The sequence below is a fragment of the Vipera ursinii genome (genome assembly GCF_947247035.1).
Source record: "Vipera ursinii genome assembly, chromosome: 1".
NCBI classification, from domain to species: domain Eukaryota; kingdom Metazoa; phylum Chordata; class Lepidosauria; order Squamata; family Viperidae; genus Vipera; species Vipera ursinii.
Genome location: NC_139512.1, coordinates 160,174,542 through 160,194,136, shown reverse-complemented (window position 1 = coordinate 160,194,136; position 19,595 = coordinate 160,174,542). Strand labels below are relative to the sequence as shown.

At 51.9% G+C, this 19,595-nt stretch overlaps 1 protein-coding gene across 4 annotated transcripts in view; it reads left to right on the top strand.

Annotated features, from left to right (window-relative positions):
* Positions 1 to 19,595, top strand: part of LNPK (lunapark, ER junction formation factor) — a 78,967-nt gene that overhangs the window by 17,085 nt on the left and 42,287 nt on the right. For all 4 annotated transcript variants that reach the window (XM_083372188.1, XM_083372189.1, XM_083372191.1 and 1 more), the window contains one exon: positions 3,441 to 3,499. In XM_083372188.1, the coding sequence (XP_083228314.1) occupies positions 3,441 to 3,499 (59 nt within the window). The remainder of the gene's footprint in view (positions 1 to 3,440; positions 3,500 to 19,595) is intronic.

The following is a 19,595-nucleotide window of genomic DNA, read 5'->3' as shown; positions in this document are numbered from 1 at the left end:
GGTACAAAATCCACGCTCTACATAGTTTTTACAAGATATTCACATCATTTGAAAATTTCTGCTGGGAAGGAAATATTTCGTCTGAGCTTAAAAAAAAGAAAATAAAGTTTTCTGAGACTAAGAAAATAATTTCCAACACAGAATGGGCCAACTATTTGGCCAGAGCGTGCATATGATCCTAGACAAGGCGGGTCCAATTCATGGGCTGCATGCAACCCTGGAAAGCTAGTAATACAGCTCCACAATAACATAAAGGTTTTACATTATTATGTGATTTATATACATTAACTATGTTACGTATTTTATATGCAGCCCAAAATAATTTCTGTTCATTCAGTGCGGTCCAGGCAAGCCAAATGTTTGGTAACCTATGTCCTAGAGTAATGTTTGGTGACTCCCGAAACACTCTGGAGTCTCTTGCACAGAAATACACTGACTGTATTTATGGCAATCACAACTCTGCATTACTACATGAGAAACTGTCAGGAATGCATGAGGTCAGTGAAATCATAGAGGACTTATGGGTTATAGGAACCTTTGGAATAATTAGACCAAGACCCAGGCACCTTGACTCTCAACAGTCCTGGTCAGCATGGACAGGGACTTCCTAAAACTCCATTTTCTCCTTATTTTCTAATCTACTTGCTCGCCCGCCTGCTCTTAACCATTTCTTATAGCAGTAAGAGTAATTGGATAGAATACAGATCAGTTTTTTTCTCTCTCACTGGTTTATGAGAAGGATGCATTATTATTACTATTTTTCAAAGAAAGCCTCTGGAAAGGAAAGGGAACACCCGCAAATATTACTCCTTTGTTTCTTCTTGTCGTTTCTGTGGTAGTAGGTTATCTACTTTGCATGATCAGAAGGAATTAGTTGCTTTTTCCCTGCTAGGAATGGCTAACTGTTGACAACTTGTTTTTTCTTTCCGTCAAAATGCGAATCTATGTGGAATATGTAGTTTGATCTGGTGCTAATTCTGGCATCTTAAAGAAAGTAAATGGTGCCTGCCTTTCTTGGCTTGCAGTTCCTAGAAAAATGCTGCCTTGGACTACTCTCCAGGGGTCCGATAGTATTACCAGTGCTGGCAAAGTTTGCTGGCTTTCAGGATTATGTTTGCTGCCTAGCTTAATGCATGCATTTAAATTAGTTTTGAAACTAAGATAGTGAAGGCGTTTTCAGTAATTTTGCTTATTTATATCTAAAATGTTCAGCTTAGCTTCTTTTAAATTCTAAACATCTATAGGTAGAGGTAAAGGTTCCCCCGCACATGCGTGCTAGTCGTTTCCGACTCTAGGGGCCGGTGCTCATCTCCATTTCAAAGCCGAAGAGCCAGCGCTTGTCCGAGGACATCTCCGTGGTCATGTGGCTGGCATGACTAGACGCCAGAGGCGCACGAAACGCTGTTACCTTCCCACCGTAGTGGTCCCTATTTTTCTACTTGCATTTTTACGTGCTTTCGAACTGCTAGGTTGGCAGAAGCTGGGACGAGTAACAGGCGCTCACTCTGCTACGCGGCACTCGGGATTCTACCCGCCAAACTGCCGACCTTCTGATTGACAAGCACAGCATCCTAACCCACTGAGCCACCGCGTCCCTAAACATCTATAGAATTGCCAAATGTAAATGAAAAGAAAAAATATGGAACTATCAGAAATATTTATACGCCAAACAGACTTTTAATACGTAAAGCTCTTTATGTATTGCGAACCGGCAAAAAAGGGCTTTGCAATTTATAGAGTAAAATTAGGGCTACTCAGAGATCAGGGGCTGAAAATTTCCTGCTTCAGAAAACTGTCAGTTTCAAAATTATGTTATTTTTTGAAGTTTTTTTAATAAAATATTTTAGATTTATTTATTTTTTTAGGATGGCAAAAATGTTTTAAATTTTTTAAAAAAAACATTTTAGAAAAGGGTACTATGATCATATTATGTTTTTTCCTTTATTGTTGAATACCATTTCCTACATTCCAGTAAAAACATTTTCCCCCCCTCTGCAGAACCTTACTTTGATTGTACTGTTTAAGTCCCATAATATAGGCTGGATTTAATTCTTTTGACTTCAGTTAATGTAGCCCAGGTACTAGTGCAGACTGTGGGTACCGATAGGCTCAGTAGAAGTATACTTATTTACATAGGAAAAAAAATTCCAGAACATTTTTGGATGCTACATTTTCTGGAAATTGCACGCTTCTGGAGAGACAGTATCAGTTCAGGTGGCTGCAAGATTGCAGCAAATCTAGTGGGTGTCTAGATTTCTGCCATCCAGGGGTGAACAATTAAAATGATTTGGAAAAATGTTGATTCTGAAAGCTTACTATGGTTTCCTGTTAATTAGTCTGTATTTTGAGATGGCTAAAATGAAGGATTACATTTGGTGACAGTTGAAAGTTGAAAGCTGTTCAACGTTGCCCCCTTGTTTGTAGTTTCAAATACAGCACAAGGGCGAATCAGTTTTACTTACACTAAAGTGCTTGCTATTTGTTTTGCCGTAAACAAAAAGTTGGTAACTGCATGTTTGTAGAAATTTCTGAAGCCCTTTATCTTGTTTGTATAAATGTGTAGTGTTTCAGTAAAAGAAAGGGAGAAATATAGAAACAGTATTACCCTCCACTTGTCTTAAATTTTGGTTTTATTTGACATACTGTATAGTAATGGAAGGGGACGTGGTAGCTCAGTCGGTTAGGACGCTGAGCTTGTCGATCAGAAGGTCGGCAGTTTGGCGGGTCGAATCCCGAGTGCCACGTAACAGAGTGAGCGCCTGTTACTCGTCCCAGCTTCTGCCAACCTAGCAGTTCGAAAGCACGTAAAAATGCAAGTAGAAAAATAGGGACCAATCCGGTGGGAAGGTAACAGCGTTCCGTGCGCCTTTGGCGTCTAGTCATGCTGGCCACATGACCACGGAGACGTCCTCGGACAAGCGCTGGCTCTTCGGCTTTGAAACGGAGATGAGCAGCGGCCCCTAGAGTCGGAAACGACTAGCACGCATGTGCGGGGGTACCTTTACCTTTACCTTATAGTAATGGAGCTTCAATAAAGCCAAGTATAAGTGCAACAGATCCCAAAATCTGAGTCAGGATATCTTGCTTCCATAGAGTATCTTAACTGGGTGCAATTATATTAAGATAGGGAATGGATAAGCAGTTGGTTTTTGCCTTCCAATTCACAGTCTGCAGTCTTTGCCTCTAATAACAAATTTTGCTGTCTTAATGTCCTTGCTTGAAACAAGTTCATTCAGTGAACTTATAACATGAAATAAGGTGGTTACCTATGCACAGGACTTTTTTGGCATTAGCTTCTTTTATTAAAATTGGGATTAGCTATGATATGTTACAGATAATAATTGAATTCTTACAAACAATGTCGTTTAGTTTGCTCGTCTAGATTTTAATGCTGGATGTTCTTTCTCTCTTTCACCCTCTAACTTTTCTCTTCTCTTCAGTGTTTGGTCTATAAGAACACTCCTCATCTTCTTTTTTTCAAAAAGAACAGAAAGAAATAGTGAGTATTTTATACATCTTTTTCTTTTTCTAGATCTTGTAAGAATAAACATGTTATTAAGAGAGTGACGTTGTTTACAGGTAGTCCACACTTAATGACCCTAATTGGGATCAGTAAATCTGCCCCTAAGTGGTTGCTAAGTGGGAAAACGTGTGACTATGATTGTGCTTTGTGGCTGGAAAGAGACAAGGCTACTCAGTTTCACACCTTGAGTCTTTGTTTGCCCCCTAAAGACTACCCCACCCTTTGGAATGCTAAAGTGCCTGCTTACTGTCTTGTTCACAACAAAAGCAATGCAGTTGTGCCAGCTGCCTTGGGCTGGAAGCAATGGGCATGCTATGCCAACAGCTTATTCTCTTGAAATCCCTTTCTCCCCAATCTCTCTGCTCTGGCAGGGTTGGGGAAGGAAAAAAAAAGCAAATGATTTCTGTAGAAAATATCTCCTTTGCCTGACCCTTTCCCACTGCTATTGTGAAATCATTGCTTTCGATGTGCGGAAGAGCAAATTACTTCTTTGAAATCCCTTTCTCTCCAGTGTCTCCATTCCACTGTAAAGTTGGTCTAAATTTATTTTTTCAACACTATTGTAACTTTGAATGAGATCAGTAAGTGAACATTATCTATAGAGTAGTTTTGTAGCAAAAAAATTGTGGATAACCTTGTAAATACAATGGTACCTTTAGTAACATTTTTAAAGCTTTCCAGATATGTTACACAGTCTTTCATTTGGCTATAAAATGGAAAATGAATATAAAATATTGTGGAGATGATTATAGTAGAATGATTGTACAGTAAAGAATATTTTCTATTGTACAGAATGTGCCTTTCTATAAATTATAGTTCTTTAGATTTATTATACTAAATATATTTCAGCTCTCAGAGTAAAAACAAAAGTTATACTTTTTAAGTGATAAAATTGGTCACTCCATGCTGGTAATGTATCTTAGGAGTCAGGATTCAATATTCTCTTTTGCTATCCTGTATTGCTCTCTCTATTATACTGTACATTGCTAATTATTTATTTTTGGACAGGTTTTTTTAAACACACCCATCTGAACGCTCTAGTTGGTTACAACAAAGTAAAAATACAGCTTTTTTAATAAAAAAATTAGAAAGCTTTCTATACAATTAATAGTAATACACTATGTGGTGATCCAAAACATTCACTCCTGGTTATAGTGGAATAGTTAGCATTAACAACTTTATTAAATGCTAGATTATAGTAACCACAAAAGGGGAATCCAGCTACTTGGTCAATGTGGTCCTCATCTAACCTAAATATGTTTTTTTTACGATAATCTTCCTGGAAAGTTAGTTTCAATTTTGGCAACGCAGGATCTGATGCTTAGTGCTATGCTATTTAGGGCTTTGTAAGACAACACCAGCATTTTGTATTGGGTATGGAAACCTCTGGTAACTGATGCAGTGACTACTATAAGACTTCCTTGACTTACGACCACAGTTGGAAATGGAGTTTGTGTTGGGAGGGAGCAGCTGAGTGCATTCCTTTAGTTGGCTGGCGAGAGAAAGAGATTTTCTGCGCCTATGGTAGAAGAGCAGGGCTAAGGCGAAGTTCTGTGCTCCCTCCTCCTACAACACATGGGCGCCCAGTGGCCGAATTAGATCTAGCCTGTTGGTTTGGCCCTTCACAACAGTTCCAGTTTCTCATGTGGCCCCTTGGGAAAATCAATTGCCCACTCCTGCTCTAGAAGAATCTGTCCTCAACCTGATCCCTTAGGTTTTCTAATGGTGCACCAATTGCCACTGTAATTGAGTCCATCTACCTTGCTGTTGATCATTCTCTTATCTTTCACCTTTTCCAGGATTATAGTTTCTGCATGTTGTTGTTAGTTGTGAAGTCGTGTCCGACCCATCACAACCCCATGGACAACGTTCCTCCAGGCCTTCCTGTTCTCTACCATCTTCTGGAGTCCATTTAGGCTCACGCCTACTGCTTCAGTGACTCCATCCAGCCACCTCATTCTCTGTCATCCCCTTCTTCTCTTGCCCTCAATCTTTCCCAGCATTAGGCTTTTCTCCAGTGAGTCCTTCCTTCTCATTAGGTGGACAAAGTATTTGAGTTTCAGCTTCAGGATCTGGCCTTCTAAAGAGCAGTCAGGGTTGATCTCCTCTAGGACTGACCGGTTTGATCGCCTTGCAGTCCAAGGGACTCACAGGAGTCTTCTCCAGCACCATAGTTCAAAGAGTTTCTGCATAGGTTAGTCTTTGCATAATACATCCAGTATGATAATTTGAACCTGATTATTTATCCCACAGATAAAAACTCTGGGTTCATTTGTTCAGTAATCCATTTCTTTGTTTGTTTGATGATCCATTTGTTAGATGCCCAATACAAAAGAAATTAGAATATCTTTTCCAAAGCTTTTCTGGCTACTCTACCAAGTACTAGTCAGGCATATTTCTTGATGGATGCTTCCTTTACTGTTGAGAGTTGATCCTCAAAGGCAGAAGCTATCTACCATTTCATTGTTTTCAATGTCAAATCTAAAACTAGGTATTGTACCTCTTTCTATAAGTTTGGTCTTTGTATTTCATTTTAGTTCAATTTTTCATTGGGCTACTTGACTTGCTTGTAGATTCTTGGCTATAAGAGTAGTGTCATCAGCAGAATGGAGGTTATTGACGTTTCTCCTTCTCATATACGGCCTTGTTTGATTCCTTTGCCAACCTAAAGCTACTCTGTTTTGCCGTATTCTGGACTAGGGCTTCCTGACCCATGTATAGATTTTGCACGAAGAAATGAGATAGTCTAGGTCTAGGATTTCCATTTTTGTAAGCAAATTCCAAAACTTGGCGCAATTGACACAATCAAAGGCCTTTCTATAATCAATGAAACATATGTTGACCTCTTTTGAGTCAATTGGCTTTGTCAGTTATCCAGCATGCATCAGCAATAATGTCTCATGCTCCTCAGTCTTTTCAACAACCATGTCGCGCCCCGCGGGCTCGACGCCCAGCGGCGCCACGGGCGCGACACTCACCGGCGCCGGTGTCTTCTGCTCCTGGGGCTCGGGCCGAGAGAACGCCCAACGGCTCCAGTCGGGAGAGCGCCCAACAGCTGCGGCAGCAACAACGGCCTCCTCACACGAACGCCGAGCCAGCTGAAGCCCCAAAAGTGCGCACGCGCGTCGTGCAATCCGGCCCCGCCCTGCTGACTACGGTGGCCTCGCAGGGTCCTGGGCTCAGCTCCGTCCTGCCGGCTACGGTAGCCTCGCAGGACCATGGGCCCACACCAGATAGTGACTCGGCCCTTGCGGCGCTGGCGGGCGGGGCCTTCGGCAGCGGAGCCCGTTTACGACAAGAAAGGATTGGGGGCTTGCCAGCCTTGCGAGGGGGGGCCCAGCAGCAGGGCAGAGGTGTGTCTGCAACAGGAGGGAGGGTGCCGGGATCAGGGATGGGGGTGGGGGTGGTGACTAGCGGCGATGGGACGAGCGTTCGCGAGGAGACTCACCTGGGAGGTAGAGGGTGCCGGGTGGCGGGCCGTGTCGCAAAGGAAGGTGTTTGGGAGAAACGGGAGTTAAGTAGGGGATGGGCGGAAGAGGGTGCGGCTGGGTGGGGCGTGGGTGTGTACATGCAATGTGTATTTAACAGCGTTGGATGCGGGTAGCAGCCAACGCTGGCTTTGTTCCGTTTGAAGATCGTTTGCTTTTGCTTATTAAACCGTTTTGGAAACTCAGCTTTCGTCTCGGTTGCTTGAATCTCCTGCTCTCCGGACGAGGTTTTGAGAGAAAGCCAGCGTTCTCACCCTTTCATTTTCCCTTCCGAGCGACAAGTGGGTGAGTTGTATGGCGGAGGGATTGCAGGGGCCCGCCTCGGCGGCTGCTTCTGAAAAGGAGGTCGGGCCTGAGATGGGGGCCGGGGCTGGTGTAGCCTCCTCCAGGACAGTGGATGTGGGAGAGGCTGTGCTTCCGGCGGTTCGGCCTAGGCAGCGGCCATCGTTACTCGATGATTACATGGTGGAGCCAAGGGAGGCAGGGGGCCAGAGCCTCGGCAGAGGGAGGAGGCCGAGCCTTGCCCTGGGTCATAGAGGATACGAGGAGGCTCACGAACCCCGGCTGAGGGGTCCTTTGTCAGTGTGGAGGGAGCGGTGCCTTGTGGAGGACGAGGGAGAGGAGTGGAGTTATTCCACCACCCCAGGCAACCAGACTATGGACATTCTGCGGACCAGGTTCGGGGAGGCTGGTGGCCAAGAGGCAGGCCAATGGTCCCCTGCCGGGGCTCCGGCAGGACGGGCTGCGCCGGCCCATTCACCTCTGGATGCGCCATCCCACCAGAACCAACCTGGTCTTAGCATGCCTTGTGAGGGTTCTGCTCCTGTAGGCCTCAGACGAGGTGCTGCAGGGATGTGGTCAGGGACGGACGGTAGGCCTGGCCAGTCGACAACACGGCTAGTTGGAGCTTCTCCTGTGTTGGGCCCGCAAGTGGCTTCGTGGGGACCCGGAGTGGTATGGGGACCTCCACCTTTGTCAGTTACTTATGATGGCCACCCTGACCGCCTGGTGATGTTCCTGGGCCAGGTGATAGGACATATGGACCAGTATGCCCAGGCTTACGTGTCCCAGCGGGCTATGGTGGTGGCAGTAACAGCTTGCCTGCAAGGGGAGGCAGCGGCTTGGGCAGCCGATTTATACAGTGACCACGCTCGGGAGCTCGGGGATGTTGGCCTGTTTTTGGAGTCGTTGCGGACTCGTTTCGAGGACATTTCCCGGGTGCAGAGGGCCGAAGCCGACATCCTTTCCCTACGGCAGCGAGGCAGATCTGCGGTGGAGTACGTGAGGGAGTTCCGTAAGGTGGCAGGGAAGTTGCGTTCGTGGCCGGAGCGTCTTCTTGTCCACCATTTTAGGGCTGGCTTGGACGGGGCTCTCCGTCGGGCTTGTGTGGTCCGCGGCGTTCCAGCGCGACTGCAGGAGTGGTACCGTGTGGCCGTGGAGCTGGACGTGGGTTTGCAGGACGTGCGAGGCCGGTTCGAACCTCCTTCTGGAAGCCGACGGCCGGCCGAGAAGACGAAAGTGGAAGAGCCATCTGTGGCGGCGTCTACACGGCCTTCCTCCCAGCCAGCACGGGCTGTCCTGAGGTGTTTCAGATGTGACCAGCCAGGACACCGCGCGGTCGATTGCCCTCTGCCTCCTGCCCGGCCAGCCCCTTCTGCCTCCCCAGCACGGGGAACCGGAACCCGGAGATCCATGGAGCGGACACGGGCCGCTCACCAACTAGGCGGAGATGTCTCCAGACCAACTGCTCCTGTTCGGGTGGAGACGCCGGTAGAAACACAGCCCCCACCGTACGAGAGTCCAGAGGAACAGGATCTAGACGAAGACCCAATGGTAAGTGCTCCGGTTTGTCCTTTCGTATTCCCTGTGGTGCTGGTCAGTCCCCGCACCGGTCAGAGGAAAGCATATAAAGCACTCGTTGACTCAGGTAGCACACGGTGCCTAATGAGCCAAGCGGTGGTAGCAGGACTGGGGGTTACGGTGAGGCGGCTAGCTAGCCCTCTACGCATTCAGCAGGTGGATGGGTCTCTTTTGGGGGGGGCACCTGTCACTCACGTCACTGAACCGATCCAGTTGGAGATGGGCGATCACTGGGAGACTTTGCGGTTTATAGTGGTGCCTTCTATGACCGAGGCAGTTATTCTGGGGCTCACATGGTTGGATCAGTGGGGCCCTACGATCTGGTGGGAGGGGGGTTGCCGCCATCTCCGGTTGGGGTTGGGCCTACAGCCTCCGCGAGAGCACACATTCCTGGGTCCACTACACACGGGGGAACGAGAGAGGGCCTGTGCGGGTGGGTTAGCGCAAGAGGCTCAGGTACCCCGTGAATACTCCGACCTGTTGGACGTCTTCGATGAACGAGAGTGCGACACGCTACCACCTCATCGCTCCACGGATTGCGCCATTGAGCTGGAACCGGGTGCTAAGCTACCAAAACCCCGGATGTACGCTATGTCCCCGAAAGAAATGCAGGAACTCCGGTGGTACATCGACAAGAACCTGGAGCGGGGATTCATCCAGCCAGCACGGTCTAGGATGGCGGCGCCCGTGCTGTTCCGCGAGAAAAAGGATGGTGGGCTTAGACTGTGCGTGGACTATCGCGGTGTGAACGCGGTGTGCGTTGAGCACCTTTACCCGCTCCCATTAATGAAAGACCTGTTGGCCCACCTGGCTAAAGGCCGGGTCTTTACCAAACTGGACCTCAGGGAGGCCTATTATTGTGTCCGAATCAAAGCAGGGGACGAGTAGAAGACGGCGTTCAACTGTCCTCTGGGGAGTTTCCAGTTTAGGGTGATGCCGTTTGGGCTACAGGGTGCCCCTGCCATCTTCATGCAATTGATTAACCAGGTCTTGCATGAATTCTTATATCGTGGGGTCTTGGTTTACTTAGACGACATCCTGGTTTACACCGAGACGATGGAGGAGCACGTCGCCTTGGTTAGGCGGGTGTTAACTAAATTGCGGGACGCACGGCTCTTTGTGAAACTGTCCAAGTGCGAGTTCCACCGGCAGCAACTTGATTATTTGGGGTACAGAATCTCTGCAGGGGGGGTGGAAATGGACCCAAAAAAGGTGGAGGCCATCCAGCAGTGGCAGGCCCCGCGGACACGGCGGCAGTTGCAAGGGTTTCTAGGCTTCGCGAACTTTTATCGCCAATTCATACCCTGTTTTGCGGCCATAGCCCTGCCACTTACGGACCTTCTTCGCACACGACAGCTAACAGTACAACCACGTCCCGGATTACGGGTGGGGTGGACTGCAGAGTGCCAACGAGCTTTTGATACGTTAAAAGCTCTTTTTGCTAAAGAACCGATCTTACGACACCCAAACCCTGCCCTGCCTTTCGTGGTCCAAGCCGACGCAAGCGACATTGCCCTCGGAGCCGTCCTTCTTCAACGAAACAACGATGGGGTGCTTCAACCATGTGTCTATGCGTCTAAAAAGTTGTCTCCTGCAGAGTGTGCCTGGGCAATATGGGAGAAGGAGGCTTTTGCGGTACGCTGGGCATTGGAACTGTGGCAACATCACTTGGAGGGGGCTGTCCACCCGTTTGAGGTGTGGACGGATCATAAGAATCTGATGGCGTTGCAGACACCCCGACGGCTTTCCCCCAAGCATGTACGGTGGGCACTGTACTTCCGTCGATTCCGCTTCACATTGAAGTATGTTCCGGGGGGGAAAAACTTCCTGGCGGACGCGCTGTCGCGTATGCCGCAGTTTGAAGGGAAGAGGGAGGATGTTGTACAAGCGCTTGTGCCTACCGAAGGTCCAGTTCAAGATGGGAACACTGCTCTAGCAGCGCAGGACGAGTTCTGCGAAGACCTTAGGAAGGCTCTTCAGGGGGATACCTGGTTACAGGCCCACCCAGAGTTCGTGGCCATGCGTGATGGCTTAGCTTGGCATGGGACCCGAATTTATGTACCAGCCCCTTTACGGGAACGAGTGCTGTATCGGTGTCACGACACCAAGCAAGCTGGACACTATGGGTTTCTGAAGACCCTGCATTTGGCACGTCGGCAATTTTGGTGGCCACACATGACAAAAACGGTGGAGGACTATGTGCGGCGATGCCACGTTTGTACTACCACAAAACCTATGGTGGGAAAACCTTTGGGCCTTCTACAGAGGGTGGCCGACCCTACTCGTCCATGGCGGGATATAGCCATGGACTTCATTGTTGAGTTACCCGAAAGTAAGGGCCATAATGTTATTTGGACAGTGGTGGACTTATTTTCTAAGCAGGCCCACTTTATTCCCTGTAAAGGGTTGCCCTCAGCACGTCGATTAGCTTGGCTCTTTGTAACTCACGTCTACCGTTTACATGGGGTACCACGCCGTATCATTTCGGACAGGGGAGTACAGTTCACGGGTCGTTTTTGGAAGGAATTTGTTAGATTCATCGGGTCAACCCAAGGACTCAGTACGGCGTACCACCCTAGCACCAATGGCGCAGCAGAACGAGCCAATGCCGCCGTTGAGCGGTATCTACGCTGCTACGTATCGTACCAGCAAACCAACTGGGTGGATCTTTTAGCGTTTGCGGAAGTAGCGTATAACAACGCTGTACATAGCAGTACGGGGTTTTCCCCCTTCAAAGTGGTTATGGGTAACGATTTTGTCCCCATCCCCGAATGCAGCCCGGGGCACGAGGATCCCTGTCAGCCACAGGAATGGATGAGGCAGATTGAGGGGGCCTGGGGTGCAGTGAAAAAAGCATTGGAACGGGCTGCGGTAACGTATAAGGAGCAGGCTGATAGGAAACGGAAAGCGTTCGCAGTCCCGAAGGTGGGGGACTTGGTCTACCTGTCTACCAAGTATCTACGTGGCCAGGCTCCCTGTAAAAAGCTAGGGCCCAAATACATCGGACCATTCCGGGTGGTACAGGTAACCCCGTAACAGTACGGCTACGATTACCGAAGATCCTAGGCAAACTTCACCCAGTGTTCCACAGTAGCCTACTGAAGCCTGCCACCTCAGCTGCAACGGCAGTGGGGGAGGGTGGGCCGGGGCCCACCCATGGCGACCATTATGAGGTCCAAGAGATCCTTGACTCCAGGGTTCGTAGGGGGGGCGTCCAGTACCTAATCAGGTGGAAGGGATATCCTGTGGAGGAAGCGACGTGGGTGGGGGATGCAGATGTTCATGCTCCTCGGTTGGTACGGGCATTTCACCGGTTGCACCCTGGTAAGCCGAGGGGAGGACGGGGGAATACCGCGGACAGGGTGTACGATTGCTTACCTCTTATGTCTTCCCCTGCAGGAGGGGCCCTGGTAGGAGGGGCGGCATGTCGCGCCCCGCGGGCTCGATGCCCAGCGGCGCCACGGGCGTGACACTCACCGGCGCCGGTGTCTTCTGCTCCTGGGGCTCGGGCCGAGAGAACGCCCAACGGCTCCGGTCAGGAGAGCGCCCAACAGCTGCGGCAGCAACAACGGCCTCCTCACACGAACGCCGAGCCGGCTGAAGCCCCGACAGTGCGCACGCGCGTCGTGCAATCCGGCCCCGCCCTGCTGACTACGGTGGCCTCGCAGGGTCCTGGGCTCAGCTCCGTCCTGCCGGCTACGGTAGCCTCACAGGACCATGGGCCCACACCAGATAGTGACTCGGCCCTTGCGGCGCTGGCGGGCGGGGCCTTCGGCAGCGGAGCCCGTTTACGACTAGAAAGGATTGGGGGCTTGCCAGCCTTGCGAGGGGGGGCCCAGCAGCAGGGCAGAGGTGTGTCTGCAACAGGAGGGAGGGTGCCGGGATCAGGGACGGGGGTGGGGGTGGTGACTAGCGGCGATGGGACGAGCGTTCGCGAGGAGACTCACCTGGGAGGTAGAGGGTGCCGGGTGGCGGGCCGTGTCGCAAAGGAAGGTGTTTGGGAGAAACGGGAGTTAAGTAGGGGATGGGCGGAAGAGGGTGCGGCTGGGTGGGGCGTGGGTGTGTACATGCAATGTGTATTTAACAGCGTTGGATGCGGGTAGCAGCCAACGCTGGCTTTGTTCCGTTTGAAGATCGTTTGCTTTTGCTTATTAAACCGTTTTGGAAACTCAGCTTTCGTCTCGGTTGCTTGAATCTCCTGCTCTCCGGACGAGGTTTTGAGAGAAAGCCAGCGTTCTCACCCTTTCATTTTCCCTTCCGAGCGACAAGTGGGTGAGTTGTATGGCGGAGGGATTGCAGGGGCCCGCCTCGGCGGCTGCTTCTGAAAAGGAGGTCGGGCCTGAGATGGGGGCCGGGGCTGGTGTAGCCTCCTCCAGGACAGTGGATGTGGGAGAGGCTGTGCTTCCGGCGGTTCGGCCTAGGCAGCGGCCATCGTTACTCGATGATTACATGGTGGAGCCAAGGGAGGCAGGGGGCCAGAGCCTCGGCAGAGGGAGGAGGCCGAGCCTTGCCCTGGGTCATAGAGGATACGAGGAGGCTCACGAACCCCGGCTGAGGGGTCCTTTGTCAGTGTGGAGGGAGCGGTGCCTTGTGGAGGACGAGGGAGAGGAGTGGAGTTATTCCACCACCCCAGGCAACCAGACTATGGACATTCTGCGGACCAGGTTCGGGGAGGCTGGTGGCCAAGAGGCAGGCCAATGGTCCCCTGCCGGGGCTCCGGCAGGACGGGCTGCGCCGGCCCATTCACCTCTGGATGCGCCATCCCACCAGAACCAACCTGGTCTTAGCATGCCTTGTGAGGGTTCTGCTCCTGTAGGCCTCAGACGAGGTGCTGCAGGGATGTGGTCAGGGACGGACGGTAGGCCTGGCCAGTCGACAACACGGCTAGTTGGAGCTTCTCCTGTGTTGGGCCCGCAAGTGGCTTCGTGGGGACCCGGAGTGGTATGGGGACCTCCACCTTTGTCAGTTACTTATGATGGCCACCCTGACCGCCTGGTGATGTTCCTGGGCCAGGTGATAGGACATATGGACCAGTATGCCCAGGCTTACGTGTCCCAGCGGGCTATGGTGGTGGCAGTAACAGCTTGCCTGCAAGGGGAGGCAGCGGCTTGGGCAGCCGATTTATACAGTGACCACGCTCGGGAGCTCGGGGATGTTGGCCTGTTTTTGGAGTCGTTGCGGACTCGTTTCGAGGACATTTCCCGGGTGCAGAGGGCCGAAGCCGACATCCTTTCCCTACGGCAGCGAGGCAGATCTGCGGTGGAGTACGTGAGGGAGTTCCGTAAGGTGGCAGGGAAGTTGCGTTCGTGGCCGGAGCGTCTTCTTGTCCACCATTTTAGGGCTGGCTTGGACGGGGCTCTCCGTCGGGCTTGTGTGGTCCGCGGCGTTCCAGCGCGACTGCAGGAGTGGTACCGTGTGGCCGTGGAGCTGGACGTGGGTTTGCAGGACGTGCGAGGCCGGTTCGAACCTCCTTCTGGAAGCCGACGGCCGGCCGAGAAGACGAAAGTGGAAGAGCCATCTGTGGCGGCGTCTACACGGCCTTCCTCCCAGCCAGCACGGGCTGTCCTGAGGTGTTTCAGATGTGACCAGCCAGGACACCGCGCGGTCGATTGCCCTCTGCCTCCTGCCCGGCCAGCCCCTTCTGCCTCCCCAGCACGGGGAACCGGAACCCGGAGATCCATGGAGCGGACACGGGCCGCTCACCAACTAGGCGGAGATGTCTCCAGACCAACTGCTCCTGTTCGGGTGGAGACGCCGGTAGAAACACAGCCCCCACCGTACGAGAGTCCAGAGGAACAGGATCTAGACGAAGACCCAATGGTAAGTGCTCCGGTTTGTCCTTTCGTATTCCCTGTGGTGCTGGTCAGTCCCCGCACCGGTCAGAGGAAAGCATATAAAGCACTCGTTGACTCAGGTAGCACACGGTGCCTAATGAGCCAAGCGGTGGTAGCAGGACTGGGGGTTACGGTGAGGCGGCTAGCTAGCCCTCTACGCATTCAGCAGGTGGATGGGTCTCTTTTGGGGGGGGCACCTGTCACTCACGTCACTGAACCGATCCAGTTGGAGATGGGCGATCACTGGGAGACTTTGCGGTTTATAGTGGTGCCTTCTATGACCGAGGCAGTTATTCTGGGGCTCACATGGTTGGATCAGTGGGGCCCTACGATCTGGTGGGAGGGGGGTTGCCGCCATCTCCGGTTGGGGTTGGGCCTACAGCCTCCGCGAGAGCACACATTCCTGGGTCCACTACACACGGGGGAACGAGAGAGGGCCTGTGCGGGTGGGTTAGCGCAAGAGGCTCAGGTACCCCGTGAATACTCCGACCTGTTGGACGTCTTCGATGAACGAGAGTGCGACACGCTACCACCTCATCGCTCCACGGATTGCGCCATTGAGCTGGAACCGGGTGCTAAGCTACCAAAACCCCGGATGTACGCTATGTCCCCGAAAGAAATGCAGGAACTCCGGTGGTACATCGACAAGAACCTGGAGCGGGGATTCATCCAGCCAGCACGGTCTAGGATGGCGGCGCCCGTGCTGTTCCGCGAGAAAAAGGATGGTGGGCTTAGACTGTGCGTGGACTATCGCGGTGTGAACGCGGTGTGCGTTGAGCACCTTTACCCGCTCCCATTAATGAAAGACCTGTTGGCCCACCTGGCTAAAGGCCGGGTCTTTACCAAACTGGACCTCAGGGAGGCCTATTATTGTGTCCGAATCAAAGCAGGGGACGAGTAGAAGACGGCGTTCAACTGTCCTCTGGGGAGTTTCCAGTTTAGGGTGATGCCGTTTGGGCTACAGGGTGCCCCTGCCATCTTCATGCAATTGATTAACCAGGTCTTGCATGAATTCTTATATCGTGGGGTCTTGGTTTACTTAGACGACATCCTGGTTTACACCGAGACGATGGAGGAGCACGTCGCCTTGGTTAGGCGGGTGTTAACTAAATTGCGGGACGCACGGCTCTTTGTGAAACTGTCCAAGTGCGAGTTCCACCGGCAGCAACTTGATTATTTGGGGTACAGAATCTCTGCAGGGGGGGTGGAAATGGACCCAAAAAAGGTGGAGGCCATCCAGCAGTGGCAGGCCCCGCGGACACGGCGGCAGTTGCAAGGGTTTCTAGGCTTCGCGAACTTTTATCGCCAATTCATACCCTGTTTTGCGGCCATAGCCCTGCCACTTACGGACCTTCTTCGCACACGACAGCTAACAGTACAACCACGTCCCGGATTACGGGTGGGGTGGACTGCAGAGTGCCAACGAGCTTTTGATACGTTAAAAGCTCTTTTTGCTAAAGAACCGATCTTACGACACCCAAACCCTGCCCTGCCTTTCGTGGTCCAAGCCGACGCAAGCGACATTGCCCTCGGAGCCGTCCTTCTTCAACGAAACAACGATGGGGTGCTTCAACCATGTGTCTATGCGTCTAAAAAGTTGTCTCCTGCAGAGTGTGCCTGGGCAATATGGGAGAAGGAGGCTTTTGCGGTACGCTGGGCATTGGAACTGTGGCAACATCACTTGGAGGGGGCTGTCCACCCGTTTGAGGTGTGGACGGATCATAAGAATCTGATGGCGTTGCAGACACCCCGACGGCTTTCCCCCAAGCATGTACGGTGGGCACTGTACTTCCGTCGATTCCGCTTCACATTGAAGTATGTTCCGGGGGGGAAAAACTTCCTGGCGGACGCGCTGTCGCGTATGCCGCAGTTTGAAGGGAAGAGGGAGGATGTTGTACAAGCGCTTGTGCCTACCGAAGGTCCAGTTCAAGATGGGAACACTGCTCTAGCAGCGCAGGACGAGTTCTGCGAAGACCTTAGGAAGGCTCTTCAGGGGGATACCTGGTTACAGGCCCACCCAGAGTTCGTGGCCATGCGTGATGGCTTAGCTTGGCATGGGACCCGAATTTATGTACCAGCCCCTTTACGGGAACGAGTGCTGTATCGGTGTCACGACACCAAGCAAGCTGGACACTATGGGTTTCTGAAGACCCTGCATTTGGCACGTCGGCAATTTTGGTGGCCACACATGACAAAAACGGTGGAGGACTATGTGCGGCGATGCCACGTTTGTACTACCACAAAACCTATGGTGGGAAAACCTTTGGGCCTTCTACAGAGGGTGGCCGACCCTACTCGTCCATGGCGGGATATAGCCATGGACTTCATTGTTGAGTTACCCGAAAGTAAGGGCCATAATGTTATTTGGACAGTGGTGGACTTATTTTCTAAGCAGGCCCACTTTATTCCCTGTAAAGGGTTGCCCTCAGCACGTCGATTAGCTTGGCTCTTTGTAACTCACGTCTACCGTTTACATGGGGTACCACGCCGTATCATTTCGGACAGGGGAGTACAGTTCACGGGTCGTTTTTGGAAGGAATTTGTTAGATTCATCGGGTCAACCCAAGGACTCAGTACGGCGTACCACCCTAGCACCAATGGCGCAGCAGAACGAGCCAATGCCGCCGTTGAGCGGTATCTACGCTGCTACGTATCGTACCAGCAAACCAACTGGGTGGATCTTTTAGCGTTTGCGGAAGTAGCGTATAACAACGCTGTACATAGCAGTACGGGGTTTTCCCCCTTCAAAGTGGTTATGGGTAACGATTTTGTCCCCATCCCCGAATGCAGCCCGGGGCACGAGGATCCCTGTCAGCCACAGGAATGGATGAGGCAGATTGAGGGGGCCTGGGGTGCAGTGAAAAAAGCATTGGAACGGGCTGCGGTAACGTATAAGGAGCAGGCTGATAGGAAACGGAAAGCGTTCGCAGTCCCGAAGGTGGGGGACTTGGTCTACCTGTCTACCAAGTATCTACGTGGCCAGGCTCCCTGTAAAAAGCTAGGGCCCAAATACATCGGACCATTCCGGGTGGTACAGGTAACCCCGTAACAGTACGGCTACGATTACCGAAGATCCTAGGCAAACTTCACCCAGTGTTCCACAGTAGCCTACTGAAGCCTGCCACCTCAGCTGCAACGGCAGTGGGGGAGGGTGGGCCGGGGCCCACCCATGGCGACCATTATGAGGTCCAAGAGATCCTTGACTCCAGGGTTCGTAGGGGGGGCGTCCAGTACCTAATCAGGTGGAAGGGATATCCTGTGGAGGAAGCGACGTGGGTGGGGGATGCAGATGTTCATGCTCCTCGGTTGGTACGGGCATTTCACCGGTTGCACCCTGGTAAGCCGAGGGGAGGACGGGGGAATACCGCGGACAGGGTGTACGATTGCTTACCTCTTATGTCTTCCCCTGCAGGAGGGGCCCTGGTAGGAGGGGCGGCATGTCGCGCCCCGCGGGCTCGATGCCCAGCGGCGCCACGGGCGTGACACTCACCGGCGCCGGTGTCTTCTGCTCCTGGGGCTCGGGCCGAGAGAACGCCCAACGGCTCCGGTCAGGAGAGCGCCCAACAGCTGCGGCAGCAACAACGGCCTCCTCACACGAACGCCGAGCCGGCTGAAGCCCCGACAGTGCGCACGCGCGTCGTGCAATCCGGCCCCGCCCTGCTGACTACGGTGGCCTCGCAGGGTCCTGGGCTCAGCTCCGTCCTGCCGGCTACGGTAGCCTCACAGGACCATGGGCCCACACCAGATAGTGACTCGGCCCTTGCGGCGCTGGCGGGCGGGGCCTTCGGCAGCGGAGCCCGTTTACGACTAGAAAGGATTGGGGGCTTGCCAGCCTTGCGAGGGGGGGCCCAGCAGCAGGGCAGAGGTGTGTCTGCAACAGGAGGGAGGGTGCCGGGATCAGGGACGGGGGTGGGGGTGGTGACTAGCGGCGATGGGACGAGCGTTCGCGAGGAGACTCACCTGGGAGGTAGAGGGTGCCGGGTGGCGGGCCGTGTCGCAAAGGAAGGTGTTTGGGAGAAACGGGAGTTAAGTAGGGGATGGGCGGAAGATGGTGCGGCTGGGTGGGGCGTGGGTGTGTACATGCAATGTGTATTTAACAGCGTTGGATGCGGGTAGCAGCCAACGCTGGCTTTGTTCCGTTTGAAGATCGTTTGCTTTTGCTTATTAAACCGTTTTGGAAACTCAGCTTTCGTCTCGGTTGCTTGAATCTCCTGCTCTCCGGACGAGGTTTTGAGAAACCATTTTGAATATCTGGCATCTCTCTTCCCTTGTAGAGCTCTAATACAGTTGCAAGAAAAAGTATGTGAACCCTTTGGGATTACGTGGAGTTTTGCATGAATTGGCTATAAAATGTGCTCTAAACGTCACGTAAGTCACAACAATAGAAAAACACAGTCTGCTTAAAATAATACTACACAAACATTAGCTGTTGTCATGTTTTAATTGAACATAAGATGGAAACATTCACAGTGCAGGGTGGAAAAAGTATGTGAACCCCTAGCCTAATGACTTCTCCAAGAGCTAATTGGAGCCAGGAGTGAGCCAACCTTGACTCCAACCAGTGTGATGATATTGGATGTGTTGCTGACAGCTGTCCTGCCCTTTAAAAACACCTGTTTTGGGTTTACTGGTCTCAAGAAGCACTGTCTGATGTGAACCATGCCTTGCAGAAAAGAGCTCACAGAAGACCTACGATCAAGAATTGTTGACTTGCATGAAGCTGGAAAGGGTTACAAAAGTATCTCCAAAAGCCTTGATGTTCATGTGTCCACGGTAAGACAGACTGTCTACAAATGGAGAAAGTTTAGCACTGTTGCTACTCTCCCTAGGCGTGGTCGTCCTGCAAAAATGACTGCAAGAGCACAGCGCATAATGCTTAATGAGGTAAAG